General features: G+C 39.0%; 2 protein-coding genes across 2 annotated transcripts in view; one reads left to right on the top strand and one right to left on the bottom strand.

Moving 5' to 3' along the window:
* Positions 1-39: 39 nt before the first annotated feature.
* LOC141348875 (uncharacterized) lies at positions 40-4,136 on the bottom strand. The gene is made up of 5 exons (XM_073853184.1): positions 4,116-4,136; positions 2,234-2,762; positions 1,549-1,637; positions 927-1,098; positions 40-764 (listed from the first exon to the last, which is right to left on the bottom strand). The coding sequence occupies exons 2-5, from the start codon at positions 2,753-2,755 to the stop codon at positions 606-608; spliced, it is 942 nt and encodes a 313-aa protein (XP_073709285.1). The 5' UTR covers positions 2,756-2,762; positions 4,116-4,136; the 3' UTR covers positions 40-605.
* Positions 4,137-8,490: 4,354 nt separating this feature from the next.
* The window catches only part of pak5 (p21 protein (Cdc42/Rac)-activated kinase 5), a 53,447-nt gene continuing 46,236 nt past the window's right edge, over positions 8,491-15,701 (top strand). The window contains exon 1 of the mRNA XM_073817073.1: positions 8,491-9,100. The gene's annotated coding sequence lies outside the window, so the exon portion shown is untranslated. The remainder of the gene's footprint in view (positions 9,101-15,701) is intronic.

The raw sequence follows: 15,701 nt of genomic DNA, 5'->3' as shown, positions 1-15,701 counted from the left end.
ATATTATATTGAAAGTAGATGACATTTGATTCATTCACATTGACTTTAAATAATACTTTAATTCACACTCAACATTAGTAGGGATTTGTATATATGTTAGTGTTATTCTATGTTGAATTAATCACACTGTACTACAAGCCACACTACATTCGTTACAAATATCTTCATGACAATATGATTGAAAATGAACTTTTTGACCATGACAGATTTTCAAGTTGTTTCAGACATTTAGATCTTGTTATACTTTCCAGATATGATGCATGAAAGTAAAGACGGTAGTATTTCTTTGTTAGTTAGAGTTCCATTGTTTTGCAACAGAAACCATCTGTTTCTATAACTTTCACTGAACCCTTGTGCTGCTGAAAAGCACTTAGTGCAGGGTGAAAACATTAACTAGCCATTTCTTAAAGAAGAGAACCGTCTCCAGGTCAAAATGGCTCAAACAGCTGGAGTGAGTGTTAATGAAGGAGGCGTTTGGCGTGAGAGCAGATGCTTCCGGTTGTGTGTTACTGATGGATCTGTAGGGTGTCGTTGTGTCTTGAAGATGATGGTTTAATGGTGTGACAGCGCTGGTGTTTAATATGGTGGGTTTGGTTTGCTGAGGCTCATGGGAGCGTGTCCACGTTGACGGAGGTGAGCGTGACGTCGTGCAGGATGTTGATGCGGTCGATCTGGTTGACCTCTTTGATGCGGTGCTGGAAGTCGAAGGCAGGCGTGTTGTTGATGGCCACCTTGAACTCGCTGAAGGTGCAGAGGATCTTCATCTACAGAGAGACGTGAAGGTCAGTGTCATTCACACACTCCTACACTAGTGACGCATACGTCCATCACTTGTTGGACTGTCCTGCTGCTTTAATTCCTCCCATAAACGGGAATCGCTTCAACGCTCTGTTTTTAGGCAGAGGATCTCGGAGCGAGTCGTTTACCTCAAAGTGATGGCCCGGCATGAAGGGGAACGGCGACAGAAGATCCCGCTCCTCTTTTCCCCAGTGTTCGCCCAGTTTGTGATTGCGGACCAGAACCGGTTTCCCTCCTTCGCTGAATCGCGGGTTGATGTGAAGAGCGATATCGTTACCGCGCAGGAAGTTGATCGTGAACCTTGAGACGGGAGAAACATTAGTGACACTTTTGGTGTTGACAAACCAGCGATTTAAAAGTCATTTGTCAAAGCATCAAACTCTGTTCATGTTATGATCTGGAATCATTTATTTATGATTTCACACTACTCAAACATAAAACAATAGTTCACCCAAAAAGGAAAATTCTGTCATCACTTACAGTACTCTCCCCAATGCTGAGGAGTTTTGGGTGAACTGTCTCTTTAAATCATGGCAACATTTTATTTGCAACATTTTGGTTGGTTGAGGAAGTTCAACTGACCGAAATTTTGCAAATAAAAATTCATCATCCTGCAAGTTTGACTTGTGAGTTACATTTTTCAAGTTCATATAGGACTTTCATGAATGTTTTGGATGTGTGAGGGGTTATATTTTCTGTAAGTTCTGAAACTCAGCCATGAATAAGTTAGAAAATGAGGTCTGCACTTACATTTTGGCGTCTGGTTTAATCTGTCCTCTGATAGTCAGCATCAGCTTGTCGTAGATTCCTCGGGGAAAGTTCATGTTGAAAGGAACCACCTGAAAAACAGAAAACAATGATTTATTTTTAAGATAAGCCATGGTCTTGTTTGTTTTTATAAATCTAAAAAAAAATCAAGATACATTTAAAAAAAATATATATATTTTTTTTAAAAATGTGTTAAAATGAAACTAGTTTATGATTAAAACGAGAACAAATAGTGGGCTCTGAAATTTGTTCTTGTTTTCTCTTTAAAATAAAAGTGTGTTCTCCTCACTGCAATGACCTATTTTAAGTATGAAGTCATTCATTTTGGTAGATATTTCAGAAAACAAGACTTCATATCTAATAGACCTAATAGTAAATCTCCAGTAAATGTATCTTGGTTTAAGGATGTTTAAACTGAAAAACAAGACAAAAATACTGAGGAAGAACATAATTTTTTGCTGTGCATCAATCTTTTAATGGTCACATATCTTCACAAAATATTAATTCAAGTTCACCAAACTACAACTTGAAATTGGCATTAGCACGAGTTTGCCGTCTCTCACATATGAACTGGAGTCAGTGATGGTGAGTGTGTTTTGACAGTTTTAGTTGTTTTATTAATTGCATCGATGGGTGTCTGTCCTAATGCATGGGTTCAGTGTCTTACTACAGGAGCGACGGCTGGCGCTGGGGGCCACTGCTGCGGTGCTCCTCCTGTGGGCCCCTGACAGGGCCAACCGGGCTGACCAGGATTACCGTGCCACGTGGGAGGAACCGGAGACGGTTGGTAACCCGTTGGGGTGGGTAGTTGAGCTGGCCAGCTCGGCTGAACGGGTGGGTTTGGCTGGACTGGTGGATTCGGTTGGATGGGTTGACTGGGCTGCATTGGTTGAACTGGTTGAGTTGGTTGAATTGGTTGGATTGTTGGGATGGGCTGGTTTGGTGGGATGGGCTGGATTGCTGGGCTGGGTTGGATCATTGGAGTGGTTGGAGGGTTGGGCCATCCTGGTTGGATGGGTTGGATGGGCTGGACGGGCCAGGTCGTAGGAACCGAAGCAGTGGGCTGGTTAACAGGCCAGCTGGGTTGAGTGGGTTGACAGGACCAGCAGGGTTGTTGGCAGGGTTGACCAGGCCATTGCTGAGGGATCTGTGGGTAAATGCCCTGCTGACCAGATGATGGACAACTCATGATGGACCTGAACATGAGAAACAAACCATTACAGATCAACACAGATCTACTCAACCGACCAGCTTTACTGGGTCTGATTCACTGACAAACTGAAAATGTTTATTGGCGGGTAAGTTAGTGACCCCTTAGTATTGACCAGTTTGACAGTATGCTGACATATCACTAGAACTTCACTACTGGTCAGAAGTTAAGAAGTCAAGTCAGTATAAGAAAAGCAATTATAGAGCTATATAACAGTTAACCATCTGACTATACATATACTATAAATACTATAACTACAATAAATAGTTGACTACACATACACAAACTGAGCCCTAAATCCTATTGAGTCTTTGTAGCGGCGAGTGTTTATAGAGAGTGTCTAGTGTACATAAGTCTGTTACTATAATTAATATTTTTGACTTAAAAAAAAAGTCTCTTCTGCTCACCAATGCTGTATTTATTTGATCAAAATACAGTAAAAACTGTGGAATATTAATGCAATTTAAAACAGCTGTTCTCTATGTGAATATGTGTTAAACTGTAATTGATTTCTGTGATGCGCAGCTGAATTTTCAGCATCGTTACTGCAGTCTTCAGAGTCACATGATCCTTCAGAAATCATTCTAATATACTGATTTGATGCATTTCTGATTATTAGCAATGTTGAAAACGGTTGTGCTGCACAATATTCTTGTGGAAACCCTTTATAGATTTTATTTTTCAAGATTCACAGATGAACAGAAAGGTCAAAAGAACAGCATTTATTTGAAATCTTTTGTAACTGTCTTTACTGTCACTTTTAAACAACTGAATGCATATGTGACAAATAAAAATGTGTTCTGCATAAATAAAACTCTTTTCAACATTGCTAATAATCAGAAATGTTTGTTGATCAGCAAATCAGGATATTAGAATGATTTCTGAAGGATCATGTGACTCTGAAGACTGCAGTAATGATGCTGAAAATGTAGCTTTGATCACAGAAATACATTACAGTTTAACAGATATTCAGATGTTGACCATTAGAGTATATCTTTTAATATATTTCAGTTAGTTATTTCAAATATTTATTCTTCCACTGCGGTTACACAGCTGGTCATCATTCTAAACCAGTAGTTAATAGTGATCTAACTGCTAAAAGTGTGAATTTTAAATCAGTATTTAAGAACAGTGATATGTAAGAGTCCTGAGATGAACAGCAAATGATGATGCACAATATTTTGAGATCTTTAGACGATATTCACCGTAAATCTACAACATCACAACCACAGGATCTAATCAACACATAAAATAAGACGAATATTAGTGATAACTACAATGACAGTACACTATTCCTGACTATAACAGCATGTTGAAGAGAAGCTGAAGATCACAGTACCTGTTGAACGATCAGCTGAACGACGGAGGAGCAGCAGATGAGGATCTGGGGACGTTTATATGGGTCTCCTCCTCATTCCTCCTCATTATGACTCCACACTAGAGAAAGAACATGTTTGTTCATGACACACACAATCTCAGCATTATATGCTGTTACCATCTTCTGAAAGAATAAATACACTAAAAAAAGTTCTTCCTCTTCCTTGTTTTGCAGTTCAAATATCTAAACATGCTTGAATCAAGATACTTTTACTGGAGATGCAAAATAACTCAAAATGAAGTCTTGTTTTCTGAGAAAAGAACAAATATTCCTTAAACTTTATTTGAAAGGGAAAACAAGTTTATTTTTCTGACCCCACTGACAAGAAATAGGACAAAAATACTGAGGTAGAAAATCTTTTTTTTTTTTTTGCAGTGGATTTTCATTATTATTATTATTATTATTATTATTATTATTGTTTGTGAGACTCAGACTGTTTGATCAAACTAACCAATTACTGTTTAATGCTTTAACATTTAACGCAGAAAAGATGAGTTTGACCAAGATGACAGACATGATCTGCACATGATTTGATGTTTGTCATTCACTCTTTATATTTTATAACTAGTCAAACATTTGTTCTACAGTCATTTAACCTCATATGTGACCTTGGACCACAAAACCAGTCATAAAGGTCTCTTTTTTTAAATTGAGATTTATACATCAATGAAAGCTGAATTGAGATACAACTATTTAAAAATCTAGAATCTGAGGGTGCAAAAAATATTGTTAAAATCACCTTTAAAGTTGTCCAAATGAAGTTCTTAGCAATGCATATTACTAATAAAAAATTACGTTTTGATATATTTACGGTAGAAAAAAAAATCTTTACTTAATACCCACAATTTTTTGCATAAAAGAAAAAACACTAATTTTGACCCATACAACATATTAAGGGTCACATATAAAAGACATGTAAAATAAAGCAGCCCATATAATTACTAAAAATAGAAAATAACATGTTTGAGAGTTCCTAGTAGAATTGTCTTCATTTGTGGTAAAACAGCAGCGTCTGTGGTGTGGATTATTAGATGAACACAAACACACTGGTCAATATTACAGCAGTTTCCACAGTAACCAGCAGTTTGATAAGATCATCATGTCACACACACTCATGAGTCCAGAGTCAGATTTGTCCAGATTTACTGACGTCATGCAAAAAGTGCAGTATTTCTGTCTTGTTTTCCAGTACAAATATCTAAACATCCTTACATCAAGATACATTTACTGAAGATACAAAATGACTGAAGATGTAACAGCTGACAGTTTCCTGACAAATGTATCAATTTTTGCTTGAAACAAGAACAAATATGCCAGTGTAGATTTATGTTAATTTTGCATCTTAAGTAAATATATCTTGATTTAAGAATGTTTGTACTGCAGAAAAAGACACAAATACAAGAATATATTCACTGAGATCTGAATCATGAATTGGTTCTGCAGGAGTTTGAGTTATTCTGTATATAAGCGGCATGTGTTGCACAATAGGATGCTGATGCGTTATAGTGGCTGGTTTGTGCTGTAATGAGTCTCTTGTGAGCGTGCTGCTGTCTGCAGTCATGCGCTGGAGGATCAACACTGAACGCCATTATACTGTCATCATTGTGTTCATAACACACTCCACACACATCGCATGAACGTCGCAGCTCAGCATGTTCCTCAAACCTTCATCACAGGACTCATTGTTCCTCACAGTCAATGCCGCTCTTGGTCTCCAGCGTTACAGAACACAAACATCTGCCAGCAGACCGTCCTTCACTTAATTCATCTCAACTCAATCAGATAAGTGCTTTTCCAGTAGATCTGCAGAGGAACCTGATCTCCTGATTTAAAGAGAATAGTTCATCCAAAAATGAGAATGTGCTAAAAATGTGCTCATCCTCAGGCCATCCTATGGCCACTCCAGTCCATCATAACATCTTGAGAAGACAAAAGCTGAAACAAATCCACCATTACGACGTTTTTAACTCAAATACATTGAGTCCATAATCCATAATAACACTTCCTCCAGTGAAAAAGTCCATCTCCTGTTGTCTCTCACATCAAAAATCCAGCCACATGTTTGTTAAGAGCTGTTTTGGCTTGTAAACGGTGCTTGATCTGTGCAGATTTCTCTCCTGATTCAGACCAGACCACTTTTTTTACTGTAAGAAGCGTTATTATGGATTTAAAAACATCTTAATGCTGGATTTGTTTGAGGTTTTGTCTTCTCCAGATGTTAACTGATGGAGTGGAGTGGTGTGGATTATTGAGATGTTTTTATCAGCTGTTTGGACTCTCATTCTGACGGCACCCATTCACTGCAGAGGATTCATCGGTGAGACAGTGATGGAGTGACACATTTATACAAATCTGTTCTGTTCACACCTTCTCCACTTTATCCACTACTTTCAAATGTCTTTTATACAGATTTATTTGTTTTACTCATCTAAAACCCAGAATTATTACATAATTTTCAATAAATTATTGGAATAAACATAAGTGTAAATCCAGAAACTGTTGACTGGCATCATTTTTATCATGACCAACAGTTTTTCATCAGAACTGTACTTGTTCACAGTGTCAGAGAAGAGTTTAAGGTGAGATATGAGATGTGTGTGATGTGTAAATCAAGATACATTTATAACAATAGTTCTCTATTATAGATCAGTGGTTGCACAATAGGATGTTGATGTGTTATAGTGGCTGGTTTGTACACATTTTCATCATGTGTAAAGAACACTCACTAGTGTATGGGTGCCACTATGATTTCTGGGCCCCATTTCCCTCATTGGCCCTTGGAATCGCCCTCACATCTCCCCCATTACATTACGTCACCCTGCACTCAAGAGCAGAATGTGTTTATTGTCATTTCCAGTGCAGCTGTAATGATTGATTCTCTTCTGTTTGTCATGTGTTGTTGTGTTTGTGTTGTGTCTGTGACGCAGTGGTTCCAGGTGTTCTGTGTGTCAGCTGATCTCATGTGGCTCTAACCTTCCCATCATGCACCGCTGACGACAGGAGACCGCTGGTAAAGCTGATCTCTCATGACACACACACACACACACACACACACACACACACACACACACACTGCTCAGATAAGAGCAAACACCAGCACATAATCACACAAGTTTGTCTGTGAGTTTCCAGGTCACACAGATCACGAAATGAAGTCTTATGAAGAAAGTTTCTTGCTAAAATCAAGAGGAATCCATGTGATGCAGATTATGATGATGATGATGATGATGTCTGATGTTCTTCATCCTCACGGGCTCTACAGAAACTCATTTCTTTCTTTCAGACAGTTGTGTGTGTGCTGCCCCTCAGTGGCTGAATTAAAAACACACGATCATCACTGATCTTCACACAAATGAAGCAGCTTCAAAAGTTTATTATCAGAACTTAATATGAAGTAATGCATGACATGAAATCAGTCACAAATTATTTCAAATATGAATCTGAATGTATTTCTGCCGTACATTATACTCATACAGAACACTTGAGTTTATTCCTGAACAGTTTTAAATGTTTTTAGTTCTTTAGCAGTCTACTTAATAATAGTAAAGTCTTTAATCACAGACAAACAGACTGAAAAAACAGCAGTAATCAGAGATGGATTCTAGAAGTGTGATTTTCAGGCCTGGAAACGAAATATTCATAACTAGACAAAATATCTGTATGAACTGATTTTGACGGAAATCCATTAGTCATCGTCGCGGTCAAATACTGACATACATTAATGACATCATCGACGCCGTTGTGTGACGTCATTCACGTAACTGTCACTTCTGCGTGTTATTAAGCGTGCGAGCGTCGCGTCACGTGTCATCGGTGTTTGTGGAATCTAGCGCCGCTTCTCGTCGCCGTTAAACCCGGATCTGACGCTTCTGAACGCTGAGAGCAGTCTCGATGTTTGGATACGGTATCGGTACCGTGTTTCCCACTTTATAACCCCACAATCCCAAAGACGCGGCGTGTGGCATCACCACATCAGTATAGACGATCTAGCGACACCGCATGTGCGACGTGTTGAAGCTGGATGTGAAGCTCTGAGAGATTATTTCTTATCTGTCATTGAACACGTTATGATTCGCGTCCGAAGCCGCCCGGTTCGACATTACGAACCCTACCATGGTGAAGGAAGAGCTCATGAATATTAATTAGAACGCACGGACGTTGACTGGCCACCTTCCAATGGCGTTAGACCTCGTTCACGAATATTAATTACGTAATGCTACGTTGCCTTGTTACCATCCAATGGCGATGGCTTGTTTTTCTGAATATTAATGACGCAAACCGACGCTGCGTAGTGACCCTCAATTGCAAAATATTTATTTTAAGTGTTTTGCAGATATATTAAGACTTATTATTTTGATTTCCTCTCAGAATGGAACGTTTTTATTATATTTGAGGTTTTAAAAATAATGGATAAAACAAACCTTCCGTTATTCTCTAAATAATTAGAATGTTATTTTAAAGATCTTAGTTCTTTGGTTGTCATATCGTAGTCTTTTGTCGAATGATAAACAGATGTAGGCCAATTAAAAAAAACTTTTTAATTTACATTTATCGTAATTTTATTTAATCGTAGGTTAAATTAATAAAAGGCTTCGTTTATAATAATTAATAAGTCAATGTTGACGTTACGTTGTAGTCCTCCAATGGGAAGTCTTAAGTATTGAATATAAAGCGGTTGGTCCTGACGTTGCGCTGCTCCCGTCCAATAGCGAACGCCTAGCTCATGAATATTCATGCTGACGCCTTCGCCATAGTAGCGTCAGTCGATCGGCTGTCAGGTGCCGTGATTTCCCAGCAGCCCGGATGTAGCGCGCAGTCTCCAGCATCAATCCCGGAGAATAACATGGCACGGACAACCACATAACACCATTATTCCCTCCATAACATTCCCGCAGGAGTGGAGCACATCGCTGACAGGACATGTGACGCGCTTCCCGCGGCAGCAGGTGAGGAATCATCATCCGAGTCTTTCCTAGCAACAAGCAGCCGCGTGATTGGATGCGATTCGGCGCTTATAACGCGGCGTAACGGATAAGAACAGGGCTGCAACTCTGACCTGCGAGCTGAAACGCTCGAGCAGCGCTGACAGCCGAATTCCCGACGCGAGCCCGAAACGACGCTTCCCGTCGCGGCCTGAGGTGCGTCGCGCGCGCCGCTGTCCTCGGTGCTGAACGCGGCTCGAGCGCGCGCATGATTAATTCATGAGAGTAGAAATGATGTTTGCAGCGTGTGTGTGTGTGTGTGTGTGTGTGTGTGTTACTGCAGATGTTGGGCATGTAGTTGCTGCTGCAGGTGTCAAGTTCTCAGGTGTGACACGGTGTCATTAATAATGGCCTGATTCCGGTCAGTCAGTGATGTGAGGATCCTCGCAGTGTTATGATAATGATAATGTTTGGGCAGCCATAGTGTTTGTGATGGTGTCATGACACAGCACTAAGGAGCTGTTTCTACCTGATCTGACCCTACAGTGACCCGATGAGCTCAGCTTAGAGATGCTCCATTATGGAAAATCATCATCTGTTATGTTGGTCAGTATTGAGAATATGATTATATACCACCATTAATTATTGACTGTGGATGCATGATGGATTCATTGAACTTTTTTCTTTTCAACCGTAGATTTCCTTGAACTTTAAATGTACTTCAACAGAAAAAGCCCTGTAGAAATATAAAAAATAATGCTTAAACTGTATATTAAATTGTGTACACGTGTGTATACACAAATACATAAGGGATAATAGTCTTAATCTTAATCATTCAATCTCGTTTGTCTTGTTTTCATAAGCTAAATCAGAATTCAAAATAATATTCATTCATTTGCCCATCCCTATAGATCAGGTTCAGTCATTCAGATGTTAATACATGAAGCATATTTCAGATTAGTTGAACTAACATGTTGATTTTGAGTGGTGGATTTGTAAACTTTCCTGTTTGGTCGTGTATTCGAAGGTGTAAGTCAGTGATGAACATTCAACACTTGTGTTTTACATTCTAATCACAGAATGTAGATTTTCTGTCTGACTTTAGTTTTGAGTGTTCATCCAGATAGTTAAACTAGTCACTGATTCATTATATCTGCTTCTGTGCAACCTGTAAACCCTCGTGCTGCTGACAGTCCTTCACCTAAAGTGGTGTTCCCAGTCAAAAATGAGCAGCCTTTAAAAATTGCTTGTAAATCCTGTTATGCTATGCATTTACCAAATCTTGAATTCCGTCTTTTTGTCAACTTACAATTAGCACAGGTCTTGTGTTTCTCAGGTGAACCGATTGATCATAGGCCCCATTGATCTGAGCTGATGCACCTTCGTTTGCATTTGAAGGCAAAGCAATAGTTTAATTTTGAAGTGACAATTATTATTTTTACACTTTCATCTTAAAGTGTGTTTCTAAAGTAGTGGTTGATATTGTGATCTCTCATGTGCATTGGAGCAGGAGTAAAGAGCTCTGTGTCATTAGTATAGAGACAATTAAAGAATCGTTAGAGTTCAGTGCTGCTCAATGAGCACAGCAGGTCACAATCGTTCCAGGCAGTTTTGTGCTTGAAATAGCAATCGTGCCCACTGTGATGTGCTTTAGCAAACATCGATGGAGTCCGACTGGTAGAAGATGTTAGATGATCATGTCCATCCAGAGATCGGATCACTGTTTCTGGCTTTATTTAGGTGCTACGTCATGTTTACAGAAGTAGTTCACTGAAAAATGAACGTGCTGAAAATGTGCTCATCCTCAGTTCATCCAAGATTGAGAGTTTGCTTGTTCATCAGATTTGTATAAATGTGGCATTAGATCACTGTCTCACCAATGGATCCTCTGCAGTGAATGGGTGCCGTCAGAATGAGAGTCCAAACAGCTGATAAAAACATCTCAATAATCCACACCACTCCAGTCCATCAGTTAACATCTTGAGAAGACAAAAGCTGAAACAAATCCAACATTAAGACATTTTTAAATCCATAATAACGGTTCCTCCAGTGAAAAAGTGGTCTGATCTGAATCAGGAGAGAAATCTGCACAGATCAAACACCATGTACAAGACAAAATGTGGCTTGATTTTGATGCGAGAGACAACAGGAGATGGTTGTTTCACTGGAGGAAGCATTATTATAGATTATGGACTCGAGTTAAAAACGTCTTGATGGATTACTTGAGGATTATTGTGATGTTTTTATCAGCCGTTTGGACTCTCATTCTGACGGCACCCATTCACTGCAGAGGATCCATTGGTGAGAAAGTGATCTAATGACACATTTCTACAAATCTGATGAACACACAAACTCCTCTATATCTCAGATGGTCTGAGGGTGAGCACATTTTCAGTCAGTTTGCACATTATGGTGGACTCTTCCTTTACAGATGATCTGAGTTTATTTTGTAGAAGTCGTTTTAAGTGCTATCTTTACTGGATTGTATTTTCACTATAATCTTCCAGTGTTTCTAAGATGATCGATGCGCTTCAGTCTGGTGTGTCTGCTGATGAGTCTGTATTGTGGTCGGTGTCTTGATGCGTGTTTATATGGTCTCAGAAGCATCAGCTGATCTGCTGTCTGAGATGCTCTCTCAGCTCCGTCGAATCCGATTGGTCAGCAGCAGCCCCTGCCATCATTGCTTCATCCAACCAGGACGCAGGAGGAGGAGATTCAGCGATCTGCTCTCCGTCACTTCCTCTGGACTTCAGGAAGTTCCTCTCATCGTGACACATTCAGTCTGTGGAGCATTAAACAGGGATTCTTCTGGATGTTCTTGGTTTTATTGCAGTCTGAAGCATATTTCAGTATTAGTTTTGATTCAGAGATCAGTGAAGTGTAGGATTGTGATCTAGACCTGGAGAAGTCATGTGTATTTCGTATTTCTAGACACTGACAGATTTGATTTTTCTTTATTTTTTGCTTGAATCTATATCTAGCAACCACAAATGAAAAGTCACATCTCTTGGCTGCTGTGTTGTTAAGATTGTGTTTTGCATCACGGTGTTTTAACAGCGTTTGGACGCTCGCTGATGTTTCCGCTCAGGAGCAGCATCATATATGTGACCCTGGACCACAAAACCAGTCTTAAGTCGCTGGGGTATGTTTGTAGCAATAGCCAAAAATACATTGTATGGGTCAAAATTATTGATTTTTCTTTTATGTCAAAAATCATTAGGAAATTAAGTAAAGATCATGTTACATAAAGATTTTTTGTAAAATTCCTACTATAAACCTGTCAAAATGTAATTTTTGATTAGTAATATGCATTGTTAAGAACTTAATTTGGACAACTTTAAAGGTGATTTTCTCAGTATTTTGATTTTCTTGCACCCTTAGATTCCAGATTTTCAAATAGATACATCAATAGAAAGCTTATTTATTGAGCTTTCATATGATGTATATATCTCAGTTTTGTAAAATTTAACCTTATGACTGGTTTTGTGGTCCAGGGTCACATATATATATATCTGTTTACATTATTAATCACATCAGCTGATGTGTTCCACCTTCCCATTTTCTCATGTGATATTAATTAAAAAACATCACAGGAGGCTTCTGAAGTGAAACATCTCTGATCTGCCAGTGTTTCCAGTGGGACTCGCTTTCTGTGCCTCACTTTAGCTGTTCTGTTGTGTTTTATGGTGAGGAACTCAAAGCTGGATGATGAGAAGAGAAGAGAAGAGCCGCGAGTGATCGACATCACAGCTGTGTTTTTATTAATTAACATGAACAAAGATTAATACGTAATGTAAAAGCAGTGGTTAAAGCATTAACGGCTGTAATGTTGGTGTAAAGTGTGAGTGTTTCAGCTGCAGTGAGCTGAGATCATATATAATGCATCCAGCCAGTTTATTGTCTCTGATGGTTTGAGCGCCGGTGCTGTGGTGTGAATGTATGAGGCCGTTTCCAGAGTCTGCTCAAAGAGACGCAGCTGACAGGAAGGAGTTTTGAGTCCAGCGCTTGAGTTATAATGGCACGAGCAGCTCAGTAATCGTGCTTTAATGCTGCTGCTTCTGTCTGTAATTAAAGAGTGATTTACGATCAGCTACTAGAGATATAATAAACTGCACAATCATTACTCTGAATCCTGAACACACGCAACATAAAAACACACCAAACCAGCGCAGCAGAAGACGACTGCCAAATGCAGACGCAGATGTTTGCGCCTCTGGGTTTGTGAGTTGTTGTGAATGATGTCAGACAGCGTTCGGGACACGTGTACGATGATTTATGAGTGTTTGAACATCTGCAAGAGTTTATTCATAGCTATGATGAAATCACATCAGGACGGCAGATTAAACAGTTCAGTCGTTTTCACGTTTGCGTTTGTCATTGTTTTGTACTGTACAGATCACTAGGGTGAAGAATAAAGAATAAAACTCAACAAAAGTTGTTTAAAGGTGCTGTTTTTGACATTTTTTAACTGTACTAAAACTTAAAATTCAATAACATGTTTCCAGATATTAAGGAAAAACTTTGATTTTTTTTCTGGTTTCCAGCCAAAATATCGAAAAATAAAAACAAGTAGAAAGAAAAAACAAGTAAAAATTAAGTGTGGTTTTGCTTGAAAAAAGTAAAATAATCTGCCAACGAGGTAAGAAAAATAATGTTGTTTTCTGTTTGAAATTACTTTTTTTTCTTACCCCGTTGGCAGATTATTTCGCTTGTTCTAAGCAAAAACTCACTTCATTTTGACTTGTTTTTTTTTTTTTTTTCTGAAAACAAGAAAATAATTTTTACTCAAGTTTTAAAATCTTTCTTGATTTAAGAATTTTTTTTGATATTTTGGCTGGATAACAACATCTTTCCAGATATTAAGGAAACATGTTAAGTTAACATACTTGTATCTCTGAAAAACAAAGCTACAGTCAGTTATTCTGTTTTCAGATGTGCATTTTGTGTTGGAATGTCTGTTTTTGTTTTGGTCTGTGTGACTCCACCCACTGCCAGTTTACCCAATAGTATTTTAACACCCCGGGTTGCCAGTTGGTGAAAAAAAACCCAGCATAATACAGCCATGAAAGACAGCAAATGAGCTGATCGCAGATTCTATCTAAAAAAAGCTGATAAATCAACTCACGACCTGCAGTGTAACATTGGCCACCTTTTATTGTCAGTTGTGTTTGTTCCTGTTGGGCGTCTTCAATCTGACAACCTGAGAAATTGTCCTTTTGAATATTATGAATTTGTACTGCAGTACGCATTTCATCCTCTAGTTGTCAGTATTACATACTGCACCTTTCAAAAAGTTTTTTACTTAAAAATGGTGATGCCCTGAAAAGGAACAGAAAATAATAATTCCAATTAATTAAATTTATTTAATAATTAACACTCAAATAAAAAAGCAAACTTATTTCAGCCTGAAACCAAGTGTGTGTGTAGTGTGTGTGTGTGTGTGTGTGTGTGTGTGTGTGTGTGTGTGCGTGTGTGTGTGTGTGTGTGTGTGTGTGTGTGTGTGTGTGTGTGTGTGTGTGTGCAGTATGTAGGCCAAACACAGTGAGTGAAACGCGTGTTGACGCGCTGTACTCCGGGCGAGTTACCCATGGCAGATGGGTTATATGCAATTAAACCGCGGTAAAAATAGCCGAGTGCTGTGTGAAGGAGCAGAAGAGCAGATACTGAGAGTGATTACAGCACTGATGATGATGATGATGATGATGATGAGAGAGACAGGAAATGATCATGTGACGTCACGCTCAGCTTACTGATGGGATCTGCTGTAGGGGCTGATGGGATTATTTACCCATAAACCCCCACCGTACGCCAAGGTTAAAATAAAGTCACGTTCTTGTGCTGTGACCGACATTAGCTTGAGTTCTCATAATATTACGAGACTGTCAGCTCCTGCATGAGTTATTATACATTTTCATAGGATTTTCCTCCTGAGCTTCATTTGTAATGTTAGTCCTGATCCGCCTTACTGTGTTTTATTGTTTCTTCTTCTCGTTTTAGTCTGATTTATTAGTTGTTCTGTTGTTTATTAGTTATGGTTGGTGAATGGGTTCCTCTGAAGCGTGTAGATGAGCGGTTACAGACGTGTGCTGTGTGATGATGATGATGATGATGATGAAGCACGTTCATGTGTGTGATGGGCGTCTGTGAGAGAGACACACAGCACAGTCAGAGATCAGATCTGCAGCTTTATTTGTTCAGTCACATCAGTTCTTTATGAAAGGTGTGTTTTGAGGTTTGTTGCTGATGTGAGCAGCTTTACTTACATCACTTCCTGCTGTCCTCACACCAGCTGAACGCTGGGTTTAGTGTTGGAATCACAGTATCACACATGTAAATCATCTGATATTTGCTGGTTTGATGTGTTGATCATCAGAGCTGTGGGCCGAAACACACATATATGAAGATCTGTGTATTTAATCTGAATATTCCTGCATTCTGCTGATGGACGCCAAACACCGAGACACCGCTGGATCTCCTGAGATCACACGAGATCAGATAGAGACTCTTGATCCAGTGATCTCACACTGCAAAAAATGCTTTTCTTAGTTAGATTTTTTTTTTCTGGTTTCCAGCCAAAATATCGAAAAATTCTTAAATCAAGGATTTTTGTCTTGTTTTCAGAAAA

The sequence above is a fragment of the Garra rufa genome, chromosome 13 (assembly GCF_049309525.1).
Source record: "Garra rufa chromosome 13, GarRuf1.0, whole genome shotgun sequence".
Taxonomy (NCBI): Eukaryota; Metazoa; Chordata; class Actinopteri; order Cypriniformes; family Cyprinidae; genus Garra; species Garra rufa.
Note: the sequence above shows the minus strand (reverse complement) of the source record. Positions and strands in the feature narration are given on the sequence as shown.

What these genes read in the sequence shown, in the direction of transcription:
- LOC141348875 (XM_073853184.1), bottom strand. Translation starts at nt 2,755, where the DNA reads ATGAGTTGTCCATCATCTGGTCAGCAGGGCATTTACCCACAGATCCCT. An exon ending in ATTAAACCAGACGCCAAAAT is followed by an intron (nt 1,099 to 1,548) that starts GTAAGTGCAGAC and finishes TCCCGTCTCAAG; the next exon opens with GTTCACGATCAACTTCCTGC. An exon ending in TGCCGGGCCATCACTTTGAG is followed by an intron (nt 765 to 926) that starts GTAAACGACTCG and finishes GTCTCTCTGTAG; the next exon opens with ATGAAGATCCTCTGCACCTT.